General features: G+C 40.2%; 2 protein-coding genes across 2 annotated transcripts in view; one reads left to right on the top strand and one right to left on the bottom strand.

Annotated features, from left to right (window-relative positions):
• The window catches only part of LOC129768288 (nuclear valosin-containing protein-like), a 28,289-nt gene extending 26,261 nt beyond the window's left edge, over positions 1-2,028 (top strand). Inside the window, exon 6 of the mRNA XM_055769821.1 lies at positions 1,486-2,028. Within this exon, the coding sequence (XP_055625796.1) occupies positions 1,486-1,542 (57 nt within the window). The 3' untranslated portion in view covers positions 1,543-2,028. The remainder of the gene's footprint in view (positions 1-1,485) is intronic.
• On the bottom strand, positions 1,467-13,225 carry LOC129768289 (carboxypeptidase B-like). The gene is made up of 3 exons (XM_055769822.1): positions 12,822-13,225; positions 12,499-12,758; positions 1,467-2,359 (listed from the first exon to the last, which is right to left on the bottom strand). Exons 1-3 carry the CDS (start codon positions 13,188-13,190, stop codon positions 2,032-2,034), a joined length of 957 nt encoding a protein of 318 aa, XP_055625797.1. The 5' UTR covers positions 13,191-13,225; the 3' UTR covers positions 1,467-2,031.
• Between the last annotated feature and the right edge of the window lie 9,818 nt (positions 13,226-23,043).

Below are 23,043 nucleotides of genomic sequence, written 5' to 3'. Positions count from 1 at the left end.
GGATTAGAGTTCAGAAAAGTTTTTTGCAGGCCAAACTGAAAGGAGAATTTTCGTTTGGATGCCATAGATGCCAAATCGAGAAAATTCCGGAAAGATCTAATCGTTGCTGAAAAATAATCTGCCAGTTCACTGGGAATTGAAAAATACATTCATGCGAAAGAGTTTATTTTAATGTTTTCTAACCATATAACACAGCGACCAAATACATTTGATTTCGTAATTTTTCAATCAAGTATAATTAGCTGGAAAGCTTCTGAAGATTATTCTTTCCCATCAGTAGGATATTTTCGTATCCAATATTGTATGCGCGCGCAACGGAAAATGTTTCGTATCGCGAAAATTATATAATTTTCAATCGATTATTGCTCAGTCGCCGAAATTTTCATACTCAGAGAGTTCATTCTCCTCTAGTTTGCCTTCCAAATTGCCATCGTAAACCACGCCTTCTCTCGATTCAATCACGCACGAAAAGCATACTTAAATGATATTCTGGTGGTGAAACCCATTAATTTTTCGTGAGACGTGCACAAATTACGTAACGCGATAAGGGGGGAGGGGGTAGATGTTGCGTTACTTTCTGTTTATTAGAGATAGGAAATTGCGTTACGAAAGGGGGGGGGGGGGGGGTTCAAAATCCGGATTTTTAGCGTTACGTAATTTGTGCACGACGCCTGAGGACATCGACAAGACAACATCGTTACTGAACGAGCTGAACGGCGAGGGATCGAGGGATTCATTACCTGGCCTGACCTGACCTGAAATGCAATCAGTTTGTTTTAACTGTGAGGGAGCGCAGAAAAGCCGATCGATCAGAAGGAGAAGAGAAGAGAGTATCAGCATCGAAATACGGTTCCTCGGGAAGACATCGAAGCAGCCGCCACACACACATACACGCGCGCAACTCTTTTCGTTTGCTGGTTATCGAGAAGAAACCTGGAAAGAAATTATCGTTGCTGAAAAATAATCTCCCAGTTCCCCTTGGAATTGAAATTTACATTCAAGCGAGTTTTTTTTAATGTTTTCTATCCATATAATACTGCGACCACATACATTTGGTTTTGTGATTTGTCAATCAAGTGCAGTTAGCAGGAAAACTTCTAAAGATTATTCTTCAGAACAAGGTTTTTTGTATTCAATATTGGATGCATAAAACCTTGAGCCTCCAACGTAACGCTCTCGTTTTTGAAGTCACCCAAATATTTATTTATTCATTCATTCAGAATGGATTTAGATTCAACTTCAAACAAATGATCTCTAAATCAACGATAGTCCTACGTCACCCTTGCGGTTATACCATAGATATAACCCACTTCCTGTTTTTTATATTTGATTGAAAAAATTATCATTTTTTATTTAACACCCGTTAAAAGGGTAAAATTTACTTTAGAACTATACATAGTATTTAGAATTTAGCTCCTTCAAACTCCTCCAGGAATATTAGTGCCTAAAACTAATACTTGTTTTTCTATTTCTTTCTCCCCACAGGACAAGAAACATTACGAGCGATTGAAAGTGAAGTTTGGTACGCCCAAGTCGCAGTAAAACGTTCTTTTTTGCGTGGACCTCTACTTTTTAAGGACAGGATAATATAGCATTCTAGCGTTTAAGATACTACAGATACTTGATACTACAAACAATCTAATTACATGTAGTCAAACAGCGGGCGGAAAAGAAAAGAAAATGATCAATTCTGCCAAAACAAATATGGGAGAAAATATAGTGCGGTAGAACACATCCATTTCTATCGGCAACAAGATATAGTAGTATTAGTTTATTGATAATGACGTGACGTGAGCGTGAATTTCGCATTGTAACGGAGACAAGACGCGCATCGGATGAGAGGGAGCTTACATTTTTTATCGTTGTTTTTATTATTTAATCCAGTCTTTGCAAACATAACACAACACCGGAAGCAAAAGGTTCTAGTTATCAGAAAAGTGAAATTGATGATGATTCCCTTCGCGTCTATCGTCTGTTGTGGAGAATTAAGAATTTGACGGCACTGAAATATAGAATGTAATAACAGAATTCCTAACACGCGGTTTTACTGCGGGTGAAAGAAACAATCGGACTGACGGCCAGCTGCATCACCATCGCCTTGATTCCGGTCCAGCTTTCCTCACAAATACGGGCAATGTTCTGCTCGGCCGGATGGAAACCCTTGCTGGCAATCTCCATTACCAGGGCGAATGGGACTTTCTCGATGTCGTGGGCGTAATCGATACTTGAACCGCCGACCGATATTTTCAGGAATGAAGAAGCACTACCGCATCGGTACTTTAGTCCGCACATTCTGAAGATGGCATCAGCGCCGGCCTGGGCCACGTCGTGTTGGTGTTTCCAGTTGTGTGGGAGCGTTCTGGAATAGAAAGGTAAATTTGATGTATGTTGGTTATTCATTTTCTGATTTTTTATTATTTTTATTTCGTATCTCAACATACATATGTAACCACAAGGAAGATATATTTTGTGTAGAAAACACAGTTACTACAAGTCCCTGGATTTTTCAACAGATGATGTTATTAAAAAATGAACAACATTCATTTCGAAAGGTTCACCTGTCACTAGCTTATGGGCCCTATTCCAGAAAACGAGACGAGCTATTCATCTCGTCTCGTCTTGGCTTCAGTCACTGTCGAGACAAGCAAAATATCCCATTCCAGTACACGAGTTTCATTGAAATGTTTTATTTGGTAGACTGGAGAGACTTCAGTCAGTTTTTCTCGGTATGATCAGTGATATCAGATGAGAAGACATGTTTTTGTTTTGAGAAAAACAACAAACAGCATAACAAAAAGGAATAAGTTTCATATATCTTTTGGTTTCATTTCCTCGAGCGAGGTTTTATCACTCAGACGTTTTGTTATTATGGATTTATTGGGGGCAATGTTTGTTCACCTAATCAACGATTTATCAAGAAAAGTTTTAAATCTATATATACGTATTTCCAATAAAGTAGTTGTTTTGAATTACTCATTTTCGTTCAATATGTGAAGACTTTTTTCGTGCCGTGTTAATATATTCAAAACAGTCATCTAGCATCCCTGGATATGAATTCAATGTTTACATTTGGTTGTGTTGTTTGGAAGAGGCCCATTTGAAAATCTGTAAAATCTTGCAATTACTGAAATGAATTTGATGGAAACACATCAAACAAACTAGACGATTCGACTGATTTATCGACGAGCGCGGTCGAACGGTCGTCGAGCCAGACGAACAACTCGTCTGTTTTTAATCGAGCTCGGCTTCTGGAATATGAAAACAAACGAGACGAGCGCTCGTCTGCTCGTCTCGTTTTCTGGAATAGGGCCCTAATTGTCAAGTTCCATGACATTTCGTTTATTTGTTCACAAACTACAGTTGTTGAAGTGCCACTTCCAGAGCATTGGTATACAAAATGGAAAAAGAGGAATATCGTATTTTGATCAAACATTGGTTTTCGATGGGAAAATCTCCTGAACAATTAATGAAGTGGCTGAAGAAATGTTATTCCACTTCTGCTCCTTCGAGAACAGTTTAGTGGTTTAGTGAATTTAAAATGGGTCGTACAAGCACCGTAGATGCACTTCGCTCTGGAAGGCCAAAAGAGGCTACGAATCCAGAAATCATAAAACAAGTGCATCGACTCGTTTTGAAAGATCGTAAAGTGGAGTTACGCGATTTAGCTGAGGTCGTAAGCATTCCAATAGAACGAGTGGGATACATTTTGCACGACATTTTGGACATAAAAAAGCTATCCGCGCGATGGGTGCCGCGTTTGCTGACCGTCAACCAAAGCAGCGGCGTGTCGATGATTCAACAGTCGGTTTGGCGTTGTTGAAGCGTAATCGAGTGGACTTCCTTCGACGTTTTGTGACAATGGATGAAACGTGGATCCATTACCACACTCCTGAGTCCAAAAGGCAGCCTGCAGAGTGGCACTGAGACATATTTCGAAGACGTTTCGTACTACAAAAATGGAATCTAAATGTTGGAAACTCGCTATACCAAGGGTATTGCCCTTGAAGAAAACTATGGGCCCTATTCCAGAAAACGAGACGAGCAATTCGTCTCGTCTCGTCTCGGGTTCAGTCACTGTCGAAACGAGCAAAATATCCTATTCCGGTACACGAGTTTCAATGGAATGTTTTATTAGGTAGACTGGTAGAGCTCTTTCATTTTCGACGAAATTTAAATGTAAATATTGATATTTATATCATCAATATTTACATTTGGTTGTGACCAAGGTGTGTATATTGGTTGTGATCAAGGTGTATATATATATATATATATATATATATATATATATATATATATATATATATATATATATATATATATATATATATATATATATATATATATATATATATATATATATATATATATATATATGTGTATAGGTGTGTATATATATGTACACCAGCATCATCGTCACATTAAGAGCCCCCGCAGACTGCAGACTGACTTGTCGACCAATAGTTCGGTCGGCTTCTTAATCAGTACGGATAGGTATGCATGTGCGCACATTACACTGATTCATTTGGGTCGGTTTTTGCACCAGTAGGCCGATCCGACCAAACTGTCGGCTGAAGAAAAGTCTGTAGTGTGCGGGGCTCTAATATGAAGGGAAATACGGTTTGTGGAGCAGGGGTTGTTTGTTTTGTTATTGCCTGATACCTAGTGTCCAGACCTAAAAATTTGGTGTTTGCTCGAATCATTTTATTGAAGAGAGCTATGAGGAACTGAGTGTGAGAGTGGGGCTAAACAGCGCAGATAATTTTTGGAAAATAGTGTGGCAGGAAACTCAAATTATAAAATGATATTCAGAATGCAATTCACTTTTAGCATTACCAATCGGACCTATGAACCAGTATAATACTATACTTTATACTTTCGAGAATTCATTGTTGGAGGCAGCGGTAATAACACCATACTGAAAGGTACACCTACCAAAAGCATGTGCAACAATAACAACAGGAGCAGTAGCAACAATGAAGAAATCCTATGAAACAGCTTATCCTATATAAAACATAGGAGTAGATCGCGTACCTGTTTCTGTGTAAAGTAAAAATTGGCGATAGGTTTTAGTATCTGCTCTTGATGGTGAATGCCTTGGTCATATTGAATATGCATACGAATTAAAAATACGGCTTGTAATGAAACGGGTTTTCAATAAACTTACATGTTGTAGCTCCCAAACGCTATCCCACTCTTCCAGTGCAGTTTTATATATCCGAATAAAAGCTTTTTTAATAGCTTTGCCGACAGCTACTTTCTTCATTTGATTGAACAGTTTACCCTTGCCGCTTGCATCGAACGAATCCCAGATGTTCCTGGTTTCATTCACATTCGCCGCTTCGAATCATAACAATACTTTGCAACCATTCTCGGTATGGTTTTCAGAATAACACTTTTCTTATAAGACCACTTGTAACAGTAATTCATTAATTTACAAACTAAAAGCATCTAAAGCTTAGACTCCGTATTAGATTGTGTAGCATCTCCAATCTGTATATTCTATGGGTGACTTAGTCGGCGACAGTCTGTTTGTAAACAATACCGACAACAATTCCAGTATGGGTCAAAGTACATATCGCATGATTACATCACCTGATATTTATATATACACACTTTATGTATATATACACACACACACCTTATTTATATATACCTTAATCAAAAAAAAACTCAGCTTGTCGGGCTGACAGTTGAGACACTGGATTTTAATCCGTCGGCTCAGACGAGTTTCTCGTTTGTTTTTCGTCGAGTCAGACGAGTTAATCGTCTGTTTCTTGTCGAGCTCGTCATCTGGAATAGCAAAACAAACGAGACGAGCGCTCGTCTGCTCGTCTCGTTTTCTGGAATAGGGTTCTATGTAGAGAAATGAATACAGCTTTGCTCAAAAAACGATTGTTTTAATTAAAAATTGCGGGGCTTTTCAGTCCACATAGTGTTTGACTTAAATACCGGTCTCGATCGAACGGTCGCAGACGCATTCTCGGTTGCTCCGTGCAGTGTTATTTAGAGTTGCTCAATACAGTTTAACAACAAACCAACGTTTTCTCGCAAAAAGCTTTTTATTGCGATTTTTTTGTGATAGTTGGAAAAAGGAGTTGTGTGGTGTGGTGGAAAGCATAACACAGAAAGTGGGTTATATCTATGGTATAACCGCAATGGTGCCGTAGGACTATCGTTGATTCTGTGATCCTTTGTTTGAAGTTGAATCTGAATCCATTCTGAATGAATGAATTAATGAATATTTGGGGGACTTCGAAAACGAGAGCGTTACGTTCGAGGTACAAGGTTTTATGCATCCAATATTGGATACGAAAATATCCTACTGATGGGGAAGAATAATCTTCAGAAGCTATCCTGTTAACTGCGATTGATTGAAAAATCACAAAACCAAATGTATTTGGGCACAGTGTTACATGGATAGAAAACATTCAAATAAACTCTTTCACATGAATGTAATTTTAAGTTCCCAGAGGAACTGGCAGATTATTTTCCGGATCTTTCTCGATGCTGAATGGCATCCAAACGGAAAGAATTCCGTGCGTGTATGTGTGTGTGTGTGTAGCGGCTGCTTCGATGGTCACCTTCTCTTCTCCTGAAGGATCGGCTTCTCTGTGCTCCCTCACAGTTTCAAACAAACTGCTTGCGTTTCAGGGCAGATCTCGATCCTTCGCCGTCCAGCATCCTCAGCAACGATGTTGTCTTGTCGATGTCCTCACGAAAAATGAATGCATCTCACCACCAGAATATCGCTTAAATATGCTTTTTGTGCGTGATTGAATCGAGAGAAGGCGTGGTTTACGATGGCGATTTGGAAGGCAAACTAGAGGGGAATGAACTCTCTGAGCTCGGAACTTTCGGCGACTGAGCAATATTCGATTGCGGGCGCATACAATATTGGATACGGAAATATCCTACTGATGGGGAAGAATAATCTTCAGAAGCTATCCTGTTAATTGCGATTGATTGAAAAGTCACAAAACCAAATGTATTTGGTCACAGTGTTACATGGACATTCAAATAAACTCTTTCACATGAATGTATTTTTAAATTCCCAGCGGAACTGGCAGATTATTTTCAGTAACGATTAGATATTTCCACATTTTCCTCGATACTGGAAGCCCACCAGTAGTTAATGCTAATTCGATAACCACCTGTTAATAGCACTTGATTGAAAAATATTTGGTCACAGTGTTACATGGATAGAAAACATCAAAATAAACTCTTTCACATGAATGTAATTTTAAAATCCTGGCAGATTATTTTCCGGATCTTTCTCGATGCTGAATGGCATCCAAACGGAAAGAATTCCGTGCGTGTATGTGTGTGTGTGTGTAGCGGCTGCTTCGAGATCTTCCCGGGGAACCGTTTGTGGCATCACTCTCCTCCTGGTGGATTCATGTCTGGCCTAAGGTGCACAAACAGGCTCTTGGTGACTCCGTTCATCCGCGCTTTCATGATAAACGAAGAGCTTCACCACAACAGCGACAACATGCTCCAATCGCTGTGCAATTAGAACTGAGTGGATTTCCGAGCGGCGCTAGCTTATGATTTCAATAGCCTGTTTTGAAAGCAATTTTAAGACTATTGGAACAAGTTTTTGGATCAAAAAGTAACAAGTATAGAACGCGTAGACTTTTTATCTTTCGAATGAAGTGTTTATCATACCATTTCGTTCAGTTGTTTAGGAGCTATTGACGCTCAAAATCTCGGTCTCCGGCGTAACGCTTTCGTTTTCGAAACTTTGATTTTACACCCCGGTATAGAAATGAAAGACGTAGTCCTACGTCAAAAACTGCAAATTTCAATGGAGTGATTTGTTGCAGTTCGGTTGAAGATTCATTCTATCTCGAATGTTCGGTCAAAATGATTAACACTTCCATCGTTGTTGTACAATCAGTGATTTTCGAAGAATACTTTACAGGACTGTGAGAAACATTAGATTCTTAACCTTTTCATTACGGCAGTGTGCTCCGCCGAAGTGCTACCCCTGTACGGAGCACTGCGCCGAAGAGTATGCACATCGCGCTGGTGTGATCGAAGAGCAGTATGAATTTCATGTCGTCTAAAGACGACGCTCGTACACACAGCTTGACGCGCGGATGTCGTCTATAGACGACACTCGTACACACAGGACGTCGTAACGAAAGAGTTCTCGCGTAACTTTTGAAAAGGTCCTATGTAACAAATGTAAACAAATCGAGTTAATAGATGCACGCTATTACCCTTAGAAAAATCCTCGTTCGAAAACTACTAAATACATTTGGTAATGCAAAATTAGTAGAATGTACAAATTTTTTGTACATATTGTCAACAAACCCGCATCCCTACCAGAGATTAGTATATTTTACTCGATAACATTAGTAAGCTTGGATATTGTCATATCTGAAAATTGGTGAGAAAAGCGCGTATTAACCATTTTCATTGTTCCCATAAGGCAATACGGAGGTATAATAAGGATATAATTCTGATACGTGCATTTTCGGCGAGAAAATGTAGCCGATATTGGGCTTCCGAATCATGGTTCTGCTTGACATATGTGTTTATTAGTACGGTCGAAAATGACTATAGATTGGTAGTATTTACCAAAAAATTCGTTATATATACTAATTATTTCTCTCAGTGTAGTTTTCAATCATTGAATGCATTACAAAAACAATCGTTCACGTATCTATCTTCTTCATCTTTTTATCGCCGATACAAAAAATATCCAATGTACAGATTCGGATTTTAAGCACCCGGCTGTTACTTCGGACACCACTTTCCTCCGACGCCCGAAACGTCCGAAGTAATAAAGCAGTCAAAACATCACGAAGTCGTACTTCGGTCGTTTTGAGTATTTGTTTCTTGCAGGTGTAGTTATCGATTTCAGTGCAATTCAACGAGTGATAACAATAATAATCTGTCTTTAGAACGAAATGCTGATATTTGGATTGTTGTTCATTAGTTAGTTTCAAATTCTAATCGTGCAACGTAATATGTCCAATGTGCAAACGCGGGCAGTCAAAACGTCCAATGTAACATTTTTCGCTACGAGGCTTCAACTTTAATCTCAAACCACGGAACGATAGTTACAATTGGTTTTACGGAGTTATTCTTGACAGCTAGTGGTGAAAGCAGCGATAAAGATCGATAGCTTTTAAGACAATTCGCGAAATAATGTTCGGGTCTTCAACTCCGTTTTTCTCGAGTTGACGAAAATGTTACATTGGACCTTTTCAAAAGTTACGCGAGAGTTAAATAAATAAACAGTGAAAGAAAAATTTCGTTTACAAGAAACATGAATCTGTGTGTAGCTATCAATAATTGAAGCAAGAGAGTTCGCGTTATTTTCTTAAGGTGAAAGTGGAAGCTAGCCACAAATAGCTGCCATAATGGCGTTCATTTCTTTCATCTCCCTCCCTCACCCCTCGCCCGAAAATCAATGATTTTGCGAAACAGTGTGAAGAAAATGATCGTTTTCGCACACTTCCCATCAAGTAATATCAACCAAACTCTACTTGATTACTCACAAGATATTAAATTTTCAGTGCTCTGAAAGTTAAATTTTAATTTTTCAATTTTCGGCAATGGTTTTGTTTGTATTGGTGAAAGCATCGTTATTTTTCCGACACTGATGCCAGACAACATCATCGAAACAGCTATAAAAACCACTCAATAAAATGTTATTCCTGAGCCATACCGTTTCATGTCTTGAAAATCAATAGAATAAAATTGTGTTGATATCAATACAAATATTATTTTTACGTTTAATGGGTCTATAATGTAAGTTTTCAAATGTATTCAAAGACTCGTGTCAATGAAGCGCCACACAGTCTGATAAGTGAATTGATCTATTTACGTGTGCTTTGCTCTTCTCTCACAAACACTATTACTCCATTTTTACATGTGGGTTTACCTATACTACAATGGCTAGCTTCCACCTTCACCTTAAGGTATATCATACTACAGGGTTTTTCATTTCGGGCTTCCGAAAGTATACAGCCCTGCGCTGACAACCGTTTGACATAGCTGTCAACCAAAGCGTCATATCGCTAGTTGAATGTCTGCCATTTTACAATATGGATCGTTTTAGCATCGCACAACGTGTTAATTTTGTTAAATTATACTATAAAAATGATGAAAAACCGGCAAATGTTTTTCTTACGGACGGATTTTGGTCGTCATGACGGCCTACAGAGCACACAATCGCTAATGTAGTGCGTAAATTCGAATAAACTGGATCCGTAGCGGATATTGTGAAACCTGTACATCATCGTAATGTGCGTTCGGCCGAAAATATTGCTGCTGTTGCTGCCAGTGTGGAGGATGATCCGAATGTTTCGATTCCACGGCGTGCTCAGCAATTGGGCTTGTCAAACACATCATTGTGACGAATTTTGCATTTGGACTTGCACCTACATCCATATAAAGTCCAACTGGTACAAAAATTAGAGCGTGGTGACCATGGAATGCGTCGGGCATACGTCGATTGGGTGAACGAACAACAGCAGCAAAATGCTGAATTTTCGCATCAAATTTTCTTCAACGATGAGGCACATTTCGAGCTCGGTGGCTATGTGAACACCCAAAATTTCCGTATATGGGGCTCAGAAAATCCACACGTGATTGTTGAGAGGCCATTGCATCCGCCAAAAGTCACTGTTTGGTGCGCATTATGGTCTGGTGGAGTCATCGGGCCGTATTTCTTTGAAAATGAGGACGGCGAGACGGTAACTGTGAATGGTGAGCGCTATGGCCGCATGTTAACGGATTTTTTTTTGCCACAAATTGAAGATATGGATACGGATGACATGTGGTTTCAGCAGGACGGCGCCACGTGCCACACAACACGACCGAACATGGCCATATTGCGAACGAAATTTGAGGGACGCATAATTTCGCGTTTTGGTGATGCCAATTGGGCGTCCAGATCATGCGATTTGAACCCGCTAGACTTTTTTTTGTGGGGTTATGCGAAAGACTATGCCAACTCTCCGCAAACTCTTGAACATTTGAAAGACAACATTCGTGAAGTTATGACCGAGATACCGCCCCATATGTGCCGAAAAGTCATCGAAAATTACCTGTTCCGGATGAAGGTGTGCGAGGAAGCCCTAGGTGGGCATTTGAATGATGTTGTATTTCACACATAATGGTATAAACCAAACTTTAATTTGAAATAAAAGTTTCATTGAAATTCGAATTCTAAGTGTGTTTTATTTCAATTTACTTTCGGAATTTAAAGTTGGAAAACCCTGTATATATCATATATCACACTTGAAGTTCGTTAAACAATATGCGCGTTGAATAACGATATGCGTTATTGAGTTTACCTTCTCAGGTTTCCCGAAGATAACTCTTAAACGTCGCTATATGAGTTCAATAAAGATTACACTCGATGATTATAATGTATCGCCGGTCCTTCTGGTTTTAGGAGAGTTCTCTCGGTTATCTTCTCAGGTTTCTCAAAAATAACTCGCCATAGTCGCAATTGGAGTTCGTTATAGAATACGCTTGATAACCAACGGAATTTATTGCCGATCCGCATGGTTTTAAAGGTGTTCTTTCGGTTACTCTTTGCAATTTTCTTTCTCTTACCCTGCATTGGAACGAAATTTCGTTTTGAAGACATTGCATTCTTATTTTCAAAATGTCAGGTGGAACGTCTTGTGGTTGAATTAAATCAGTGGAGTTTGGAAAAGACAGACCAAAATATTGCCGCGAATTGAACCATTTCGAATGGGAGCGATGCTCATCGACAAAAACAACTATCGGAAACTCAACATTTTTCTCGGCCATTGAAGGTTAAAAGAAGAGTAAGAAGAGCTGTTAACCGAAGTGAACCGTTTTACCCATCCCTTTAGTCTAGCCGGGCTTAGACGTTGTTAGTTACTCGGTTGCGAGTAAATGTCAAACGATCCGAAGAATTACGAACTTACCCATACCACGAAATTCGATATTTGATTTGCATGTATGGGACGACCCAGTAGCTTAAGATTGACCGTAGCTTAAGATTGACCATAAAAAAGTTTTGAACCATTTGCGCAAAGCTAGATTCACAAAGAAGCTCGGTGTTACACCAAAAACACGATGGCTCGAATTTCCATCTGCGAAGCCTTGGCCAAACGGAATGAAATCGGCCCATTTCTTAAAAGGATAATAGCTGGGGAAGACAATTAGCTCACATACGACAATATTGTGCGAAGACGATCGTGGTCAAAGCGAGGTGAAGCAACTCACACGGTGGCCAAACCAGGACTAAGCTAGTGATTTACCAGAAACGGCCAGAATTAGCGAACAGAAGAGGTGTTGTGTTTCATCTGGACAACGCAAGATCACACACGTTTGTAGTGACTTGCCAGAATCTTCGAGAACTTGGTTGGGAAATTTGAATGCATCAACCATATAGTCCGGACCTGACACCAAGCGATCAGAAGCATATTAAACAAAGTTTTGAAATTCAAGCAAACATAATGGAATTCTTTATTCTCAAACTAATATACCATAATGTTCAGTTACCTTGAATAAGCTCGAGGATACAGGATAGCTTTGGCATACGAATGCAGTGAGAGGTAGAATCTACAGTTGGGTCGAAGTCGCTGGAAAATATTCCTTAGGTTTTGTGTTTCTTGCTCGGAGAATGGTCGTTCGCCTCGATACAGTAACGAGCAGAATCTACTAGTTCCGATCCCCCACGAAACGTTGAAATTTCGATTGCAGTCCACTCCGACGCATCGATTCGCTCCGAGCGGTCGACGAGTTTTCCGCCACATTTTGTTCTGAAATTTCAGAAAAGCATCACTATTAGCGATAGTTGAATAATATGATATTCAGCGTGTTACATGTTCTCGACTATATTCGTATCCATCGGGATTCAGGAGTGGCAATATGATCCAGTCAAAGTTTCGCAGTAATCTCGAGTTTATGGCATCCCGTTCGACCAATTGTTGTATCACGTATAGCGCCACGGATACCGTAATCCACTCTCGGGCATGAATTCCGGCATCTATCAGGACGCAGAGACGTTTTTCCCGCTTGCGTTGTATATCGGGACTGATTCTAACCGTTTGTATTTCACGACCTTCGTACGAAATGGCACGGGAGAAAATTTCGATTTTATTGCCATAACTTTGCGCTAAACCTGCTAAGTACTTGTTCACTTCTTCGTGCCATAGGTATCGCTCAGAGATGCAGCTTCGATCATTTTGCATCTCACAGCAGCTGGGTTGCACTCGAAAACAGTCCTTTCAACGCATCATTTGGAACTTTTCAAAAATCAAAATCAAATCACCATTGCCTACTGATTTGATTGTCACGTGACTTTTCAAACATACTTTTGGGAATAGGAAGTGAAGAAAACCGCGGTGACAGAATGTTGTCACACGGAATTCCTTTCTCATACTGACGACGAATAGAGCACAAATCGACGATTTCCCCCTGCCGCTAGTAATCCAACATAATAACGGACTGGGACAACATAACAAGGAAATTATGTATTTTGGGGACAAATCCAATGCTCGATGACGTTGTGTCCTAAGAGTTTCTTTTATTCAAAAATATTAAGCAGAAGTTATCTTTGTAGAAAATACTTCGCTATATTGTAGATATTTTAATCTTCTTGTGGGGGTTCGCTTTACCTGGATTTTGGTCAATACTCGAAGATGATTTTATTCTTTAGATAATACGCTTCGACACGCCGTCAATCAGATTACCGTTCAGAACCGAAAAATTCGCATAGCGAAAACATAAGTTCAGTGGTGTGGGCTACCCGAGCGTACGCTATTCTTTAATTACATAGCGGCCAATTACACGAACAATACCAAACCGCAACCTATTTTGGTGTATCCTTGTAAGTCTAGTCAGATACAACGGTTGAGTACAAACGGTAGTAGCTTCACAACGTGGATACAAACAATGTTTTGGTTCGTTTCCTCCACTTTTATTGTTGTTCCTCACAAGGTATAAGCGAGGTAAAAAATCATAACATGATAGTAACGGAATGGTTCCGAGTGGAAAGATTGTTTGGCAGAGACATTCATAAATGCACGCTTGGCGGACTGAATGGATTAAATGATGAGCTTTGGCCTCAGGTAATGTGGAAATGCGGAAGGATCAATGAATGTGATAATAAAGGGAAAATAACAGTTATTTACTGCTTGTACACCTATTCTGGCCTACATTTACTTTTTTTGTTCGTTGAGAAAAACTTCTCGTCGGTATGGACTGAATTAATAGGTTTAACTATGAGCAGTTATGGTGGATAATGCCGGAAGTTGAATGATATCAAGTTAGGTTGGAAATTGGTTCAACAAAAGTGTAGAACAGAAATAATGTAAAGACCCCGTGTCCTCACATTGGAATGTCCGGAAAGTTCAGGCCGGAGGCAGAGAATTTATTTAATTATTTCAACAGCTTCAACCTTCAAAATGAAGGGATATCAGGAGAAGTTTGGATAGGAATATGTATGGTGCAGCAGAGGGTGTAATGTATTAGTTAAAAAATGAGAATTATCAGCCAGATTTGATAAAAACTAGGGATAATTTATTTGAGTTGGTTAGCCGGTATAGTGGAAACATTTCTTCAAAGGAAACAGTAGTGTAGTAACAATATTCAGAAGAAAAAAATTTATATGAATGCATGTGTTTTATATTTTTACTAGCTGACCCGGCAAACTTCGTGCCGCCCAAAATTTGTTTTTCGTTATCAATACCTTCAAACATTCACGTTTTCTTGCTATGAGTAAATTCATGGGTCCAATCGCATAACTGTTCATTGATTGATCTTTTAATCGACCTCGTTGAATTTACCGTTTACTATAAAATTCCTAGTATTTCTAACAAAACTCATCATTATAATATCAGATTGTTTTCAGACACAATTCTCGTTCAAGATTTTTCAACCACTCGCAAATAACATGTTTCTCCGTTACATGGAATGAATGTTTTATACAGAAAATATAATAGAATATAGACAGCCGTAATCGGACAATTTCTTCCTCGAGTTCTGCTCTTATCAACACATCCGGTGATCCTTTTTTGGTATATATAGAAGAAGATATAGGAGTGCGTTTAATCACATTAAAATCCATTTCTATTTTCGAACAAAGATTAATTTCGCTAGCGCAAACATCAAATGGACTAACAGCACTTGTCACTATGTAATTGTAGAACATATGGGAATTTAATTTTCCGAATTTTTTCCTTTTTCCTTCAGAATTTTCCGAAAACTTTCAATTGTCATATTTGGAGGGGTGTTATACCATCATAGAAACATTTCTCATACCCAAAAACCCTCACATCCCAAATTGTGCTTGATTAGTTCTCGAGTTATGCAGAAATTTGTGTTTCATTTGTATGACAGCCCACCCCCCTCTTAAAGAGGGGGGTGGAGAATCTAACCATCATAGAATCATTTATTGCACCCTAAAACCTCTTCATGCCAAATTTGGTTTCATTTGCTTGATTAATTCTCGTGTAATGCAGAAATTTGTGTTTCATATGTATGGCAGTTCACTGTTGTTCGGGAATTTTTAAACACTTTCGATGCAAAGAAAATCCGTTCTCGATGGCCTGCGTTGCTCTTTCAAGCTCCTCCTCCTTCCAACGTTGTCTGCCCATCCTCTTTTTGTATTTCGTCGGCATCTGGAATCAATTAGACCAAAGAAAAGTCTCAAACCTGTAGGACCAATTGACCCGACAGAATCGTGTCCATATCACCTCACACAGCATGCAAAAGTTAAAATGCGATTAATTTCAGTTATTGTTATCAAACTTACAGTTTCGCTGCATCAAATTGTTCCTCGTCTGTAGGCGAACAGAACTTTGTTTAATCAGCGGGAAAAGCTTTAAAACCACGATCGGAAAACTCACCTTTTTTGGCAATCAAAGGGCTTGCTGTGTTTATGCTACCGTTTCCTTCCACCTGTCGAATTTTACCAAAGTATTTTCACGTTAGGTACATACGGGTCACCAGTAAAAGGAGATGACATTAGAAAAAAATCCAAGTTGAGCCGTACTTTTTGAGATAAAGGGGCGGTCCAAATCACCCCGTGTTACCCTACCAAGAGAGAATATGTGTTTGTCATGTACGCGCGCTGATGAAAATTGGACTCAAGCGCAGCGCAGCGTAAGTTTTCTGAAGACTGATGATAACGATTTCCTCCGCATAGTTTAACGGAATGTAAGAGGAATACATCTTTTATTCTGTAATGGTTCTCAAATGGAGAGCTTAGGAGGCTTAGGGGTGCGTCTGTTCTCCATGCAAGAAACGGTGCCCAGAAAACGTCCTCTGGCAGGGTGAAACTCTAAAATACCTTGCTATTGTTTCTGAACTCTTTCAGAACTTTGCTTGCAGAAACACACAAAACAAAGTCTGTGAACTGACAGGGAACCATGAACAGGTAGGATCTGCTATTGCCAAGATGAAATACTCTACATCAGCTAGTTTAGATGAAATTTTTGCGTTTTGAAACGATGTTCAAGTACACTGCTGCATCCATTAACACTGCTTTTTGACATGTCGCAGATTTCCATTTTGTTGGGAGTTATCAATTATGTTCCCCGTCCACAAACAAGGAGATAAGCAGAAGCTGAAAATTATCAAGGCATTACCTCAAGATATACACAATCAATAAGATTTTGGAGCACCATTCTTCAAAAGTATCAATCCATTGTAGCAAGAGAAGACAATCTTCCTTACCGTTCATAACTAATCGAATTTTGAAATGCAACGTAATATCGTTTCATTGGAAATTGAACCCGATTACCTACGACTACAATGTCTCCAGCCAACCTCTTGTACGCGTTGATCATATTCCTGGGAGTTATCCTTGATTCAGGACTGATGTTTCACTACGATGGACTCATTACAAAAGCCAATAGACAATTAGGTTTCGTTTTTAAAATAGTCAATGAATTCCGCGATCCTCATTGTCTTCGATAACTTTATTGTGCACTTGTACGCACGATTTAGATTCAAATGTTAACATGTGGTGTCCATATCATAGCACCTGGATAAACAGATTCGAGTCAATACAAAGAAAGTTCGTGAGATATGCTCTACGCAACCTTCTATGGCGGGATCCCATTAATTTGACACCGTATAAATGCATGGAACATCTGAAGGTCTACACTAATTCACGTCAGCGTCTAGGTATAGCTATCCGAAGAATAAGCAGGGACATATGTATGGAGTTCGGCCTCGAACGCCGCTGTGTCCATCTGCTGAAAGGGCAGCTTTCCGAATCCGGAGGTTGCGAGGTCTAGGACGGCGAGTTGATAAAAGACATGGTTCGTGGCGAATCAGCTCACCGGATTCGCCACTTCGACATCAAGACGGAGCTGCGAGTCGAGTTCTTGAGTCGAGTGAGCTTTGTCTTAAGGACTTTCCTCAACGCGGGGAACAAGGTACGCGCGATCGACATATTCGCGGTTCCTTGCTGACCCTCTGTTTTGAAGTAGTCGAGTGGAGCAAAACTGACCTAGAAGATCTTGAGAGGAGGATGAGGAAAGCTTTCAAAAAGGCCGGAATGCACCATCCTCAATCGGCACTGGAGAGAGTACCAAGCAAAAAAGGGGGAATTGGAATCGTCGACATATCTGCACTGTGTGTTGCTCAGGTACGAAAACTACTTCGCAGAATGCGTCAATCAAAACACTCTATACCGGGCTGTCTGCGCCGCTGACAGAGGATACAGCGCTTTGCACTTGGCGCAAGCGATGTACCAGCTAAACTGCAATCTGTAGACAGTGGATTAGAAGATTCACCTTGGAAGCAGAAGGCTTTTCCATCAACTGGACCGACCACATGTCGACAAGGCCGCATCTAATCTGTGGCTATCGCGCGGTGAAGTCTCTTCAGTAGTAGAAGACGACATGACAAGAAATTGCAGGCGGTACGTGTGGCATCAAGACGTTGATGGTATTGGCCGGGTGTGTCATCAACCCGGGGAAAATATAGAGCCCATTATGGGAGACTGTCCCGTTTTGGCCAAAGCAATCTGCACCGAGCGCCGCAATGCGGGCCACGTTATCCCAAAGACAACTGACAACTCCAACGTGGTCTATTAGAAGACACGTACCCAATTACCGGCACTTGCCTGCACTGTTCTATACGACAAGAGCGACCGACACGTCACCAGCATCGATGCCGGTATTCCACTGAACTAGAATCTAGAAGAGACCTACGGATGCACAATTTGTAATTACCGGCCATTGGCTGTGGAACCCAAAGAATTATGGGGGCTAAGGAAGATCCAAAGAATCGTTCCAGTCGTTCTCTCTGGAACTAAAATTGTCCCGAAGACTCTTCTGGAAGCGCTTAAGGTGTTGAACATGGAGAAGCAATTGACCGGTATCCAAAAGTCGGTCATCCTTAGCATCTGCGCGGTTGTCCGATAATTCCTCGATCAGGACTAAAACAGCACGAGCATGTAGATACGTGCATTCCGCAGAGCCAAGTCCCCCTTTGGAATTAGGAAGCCCGGGGCATGTAAATATTTTGGTTAGGTTCGCTTAGTCAAGAAGTGTGGAAACTGTAACAAAAAAAAAAAAAAAACAAATATTTATCATTCTGTTCTTATTACGATCTTTTTTCAATCAATTAAAATTTAAGGTTCATCAGTTTCCGAAGTATTCATGATTCCTTCTCGTTCATAGGTTCATAGGTAAGAGATCAAACAAATCAGTACCACTAAGCTGGACGAGACTTACAACGGTTTTGTGCAAGTTGCAGAAAAACCACGTGTTGAAGAAATGTTTTCTTGAAGAGCAAAATTATCGAAGCAGAGTAGTTTTTTTTCTCCATAATAGATTTAACACCCTGGACCTGAAACTGAACTGAAAGTTAACTGGAATCATTCTGCACGTCATTCAACAACTGAAGAAGTGGAACGTGTCAATTCACGAACTCATCGCTGGTCTTTTGGGTATACTGTAAGTCGCGAATTATGTTAACACCTGTTACGGTTAAAAAAAACCGAAACAAAATATAACCATAAATCATATGGTAATAAGAACCGAAGAGTGAGTGTACCTCCCATAATCATACACCCAAATAATACTTACCCAAATCCTCTCATCACCTACCTACCTGTAAGCATTGCATGCTGCCAATGCAAATTCAAAAAAGAATTATTGTAAAATCTAACAATGACCACAATTAATTCTTTCAACGAATTTGGATCTTTTTGGTCTTAACGGACGACAAAAGGAGTAGAAGATGCATAAGAGAGAGGGTGAAAGCGGATAGAGAGATAGGATGGAAGAGAGAGAGGTAAAAGAGGAAATCGAAGAAAATTCAAAATTAAAGTTGTTCTTTTTGAGTGAAGTGCGAGAAAAATTAAGGGAGAAATAATTTGCTGAGTCCTAGGAACCGTACGAGCCGGGCAACATTCACCCTCCTCGCGGGAATCAGACGACGAAGGAAGGTACCTCGAAGAAAACGCCGGTGGTCAGCGAGCCCCCAACGTTATCGCTGCTCCACACGTATACGGGTGAGTCGGTCGAACGTTTCGGAGGTCGCAGTGCGGTGAGGTCCGGTCGAGCCTAGCCCCCGCTCATCGTCACTTAGACCGATGAGACCGATCCCCGTGTGCGGGCACCGTGAGTAGAAAAAAACAACACCAAAACCCTCTCTCTCTCCTACAAAACCAATATACTTACGTGGAGTCAACATGTTCCGGTCAACGTTCGGCCGCAACGATCCTTTCACCTACTAACCTGGAAAGTAAAGAAAAAAATGTATAATAAATTTTAAAAATAAATACTTACCATTCCGATCTTATTTAAACTCTCAATCAAATCCATCACCAACAGCTTCCGTTGTATTCGTGAGTCCACCTCGTTCCTAGGTAAAAGCCGACCCTGCGGTAATTATACAAACCAGTACTACTGAGCTAACCAGAACTTACACACCGCCGCCTTCGAACCTCATAGAACCTCCAGGTAAGCGACAAGTCACGGGTCAAATAAATGCTCATCTTCAATTCCATTGTACTGGTGAGAAGCCTGGGAGATTGTATATGTCGTTATCTTAGTAACGAGTAATAAAACAAATCTCCGTATTTTAAACACTTGCATTTTAGAGTGGCATTATTATGTATCATTCAAACATATAAAGGGTGTGTCACATCAAATTGCATCACGGAAAAAACGCTGTAGAAATTCGCCCAGTAGACCGATCCTTTTGAAAATTTTAGACAGTAAAATAAAAACTATTAAACAACTTTTGGCATTTTCTTTTTATTCATACTTCGAGCCCAAGCCCGTATGCTCGCACCTTCCTCTTTACCCCGTCCATAAGGTTCTGTACAACGTCAGGTTGTAGTTTTTTTTGAACAGAAATCCATTTTCTCTTGAAGTCCGCCTCCGATTTGACAACTTTTGGGTTCTTCCGGAGGGCCTGCTTCATAATCGCCCAATATTTCTCTATTGGGCGAAGCTCCGGCGCGTTGGGCGGGTTCATTTCCTTTGGCACGAAGGTGACCCCGTTGGCTTCGTACCACTCCAACACGTCCTTTGAATAGTGGCACGAAGTGAGATCCGGCCAGAAGATGTTCGGGCCCTCGTGCTGCTTCAATAGTGGTAGTAAGCGCTTCTGTAGGCACTCCTTAAGGTAAATCTGCCCGTTTACCGTGCCGGTCATCACGAAGGGGGCGCTCCGCTTTCCGCAAGAGCAGATCGCTTGCCACACCATGTACTTTTTGGCAAACTTGGATAGTTTCTGCTTGCGAATCTCCTCCGGAACGCTGAATTTGTCCTCTGCGGAGAAGAACAACAGTCCCGGCAGCTGACGAAAGTCCGCTTTGACGTAGGTTTCGTCGTCCATTACCAGGCAATGCGGCTTCGTCAGCATTTCGGTGTACAGCTTCCGGGCTCGCGTTTTCCCCACCATGTTTTGCCTTTCGTCGCGGTTAGGAGCCTTCTGAACCTTGTATGTACGCAGGCCCTCCCGCTGCTTGGTCCGCTGGACGAATGAACTTGACAAATTCAGCTTATTGGCGACATCCCGGACCGAACTTCTCGGATCACGTCTAAACTGCTTAACTACGCGCTTGTGATCTTTTTCACTGACGGAGCATCCATTTTTGCCGTTCTTCACCTTCCGGTCGATGGTTAGGTTCTCGAAGTATCGTTTTAGTACTCTGCTGACCGTGGATTGGACGATTCCCAGCATCTTACCGATGTCCCGATGTGACAACTCCGGATTCTCGAAATGAGTGCACAGGATTAATTCACGACGCTCTTTTTCGTTCGACCACATTTTTCCAAATTTACAAAAAAATTGACAGTGAAGCATGGCCAACGTGATCTATACACTCTTATCTGATTATAAGCGAAAGCTGAAGATTTAATTCCTAAAAATTAAATTTCTACAGCGTTTTTTCCGTGATGCAATTTGATGTGACACACCCTTTAATTGCTTTGCTTACGTTTCGTGGTTACTCGTGAGACTTACCCGGATTTCCAAATTTCACTGAGCCTGTATAAATTAAATTTTCATAATCGGTTGGATATTTGTTTTATACTAATTTCAATTGCCGTTTTTCATCAATTTTCTATAATTTTTTTTTAGTTCCACAAACTGACACTGGATGTCCGCAACAGCCTGGATAATCAAGTTCAATTACCTACAATTGATGATAAATCACTAAAAAATCGAGATCGAGTAATCAAATTCATTTCCTCATACATGATCTATCAAAACGAAAAGTCTTTTCTCTAACTCTGACGTTTGCAAATTAAAATTGAATCGGCGGTGCACTTTTTAGAGCGAAAATATTAAACATTGACGTTACCCAACTAGGAACAGTTGCGCGTCGCAATTACGGTTTTCGGTTGCGCGTCGCAATTACACAACATCTGAAGTGAAGTGAACAAACTAAAATTGTTGTTATTTACATCTGGGTCGGCTTTTCACCACTACGAAGCGCATTCACTAGATCTTATTCACATATCCTGATTACACGGATCAGGATTCTATTTCTGATGTGGGCAGAGGCAACTGTAAAAGCAACGCGAACTCGTATTTTTCCGCAGCAAAAGCTTGGGAGGTTTCACCTTTTTTCGCTTTTTCGCAAGAGATCCCGCGCTCGTTCTGATTGGTTGGCGAAAAAAGTTCGCAAAAACTCGCATAAATTTGTCTTCATTGTGAAGGGTTGAAAAACAAGCCTAATAAGTAGTGTTTTTTTTTTGTTTACGACACATGTTTATAGTTTACTTGTAAGTGATAAAGCCAGTGTTTGACTTGATACAAAAGAAAATTGTAATAGATCCAAGTAGAGAAGAAATTAGGATCCTACACTTGGCTGGAATGAGCAGCATACCAATCAGAAGGGATCTGAATTTGAGCAGATTATTCGTGAAAAGAACCATCAAACGTTTCAAGGAGACTAATAGAATTGTTCCCGAAAAGCAGCCTGATGGAAAAAGAAGTATGCGGACGGAATCCAGTCAGTTCTGCAAATAAAATGGCGTGCAATGGCGTCTATTCATAAAATGATCAGAAAAGGCCTTGCATATTGAATTTATGAAAAAAAGGAATTATCTTGCTATAAAATTATCGACAGGGTTGCAAGATTTTTCGGTTGATTTTTTTTTCGGAGCGTTATTAAATACAAAGGCGAGAGATTTGAACTGAACTTTCCTACTTTACCATGATAACCATGATAAGATAATGGTTATCTGTTTTACTTTTATGGGATAAATAAAGTGTTTCACTTTCAGGGTGACACCCTGTACCTGTGTGACGCTTATCTCTCAGTCACGCAGGCCATCAAGATTCCTTTTTCTCAAAATGGTCATTTTAGAAAAGGCTGAAGGTTTGTTTTCAAGAAAGGCAAACCAATCGACCATACAACACATAATGAGCATATGTAAGGAAAAATGTTTTTCTATCAACTGTTTTTATGTCCAAATTGAAAAGGAATCACATAAAGATATGAAACTTCCAGATTATTACTTATTCAGTTCCCTGCCAAATTCATTTAAGGGAAAGAGCTTCGACTTCAGCATTATGAAGTACCTAGACCAGTTTTTCAACGGGAAGCTGAACATGTTGTGGGAG

This window comes from Toxorhynchites rutilus, chromosome 2, assembly GCF_029784135.1.
Source record: "Toxorhynchites rutilus septentrionalis strain SRP chromosome 2, ASM2978413v1, whole genome shotgun sequence".
In the NCBI taxonomy this organism is placed as follows: Eukaryota; Metazoa; Arthropoda; class Insecta; order Diptera; family Culicidae; genus Toxorhynchites; species Toxorhynchites rutilus.
This window is presented reverse-complemented; position numbering and strand designations above follow the sequence as displayed.

Bases quoted from the DNA above. Each gene is read 5' to 3' on its own strand.
- LOC129768289 (XM_055769822.1), bottom strand. From the start codon at position 13,190: ATGCAAAATGATCGAAGCTGCATCTCTGAGCGATACCTATGGCACGAA. The intron at 12,759-12,821 runs GTAACACGCTGA...CTGAAATTTCAG, and splicing joins ACGAATATAGTCGAGAACAT to AACAAAATGTGGCGGAAAAC. The intron at 2,360-12,498 runs GTAACTGAACAT...TTTCTATTCCAG, and splicing joins TATCCTCGAGCTTATTCAAG to AACGCTCCCACACAACTGGA.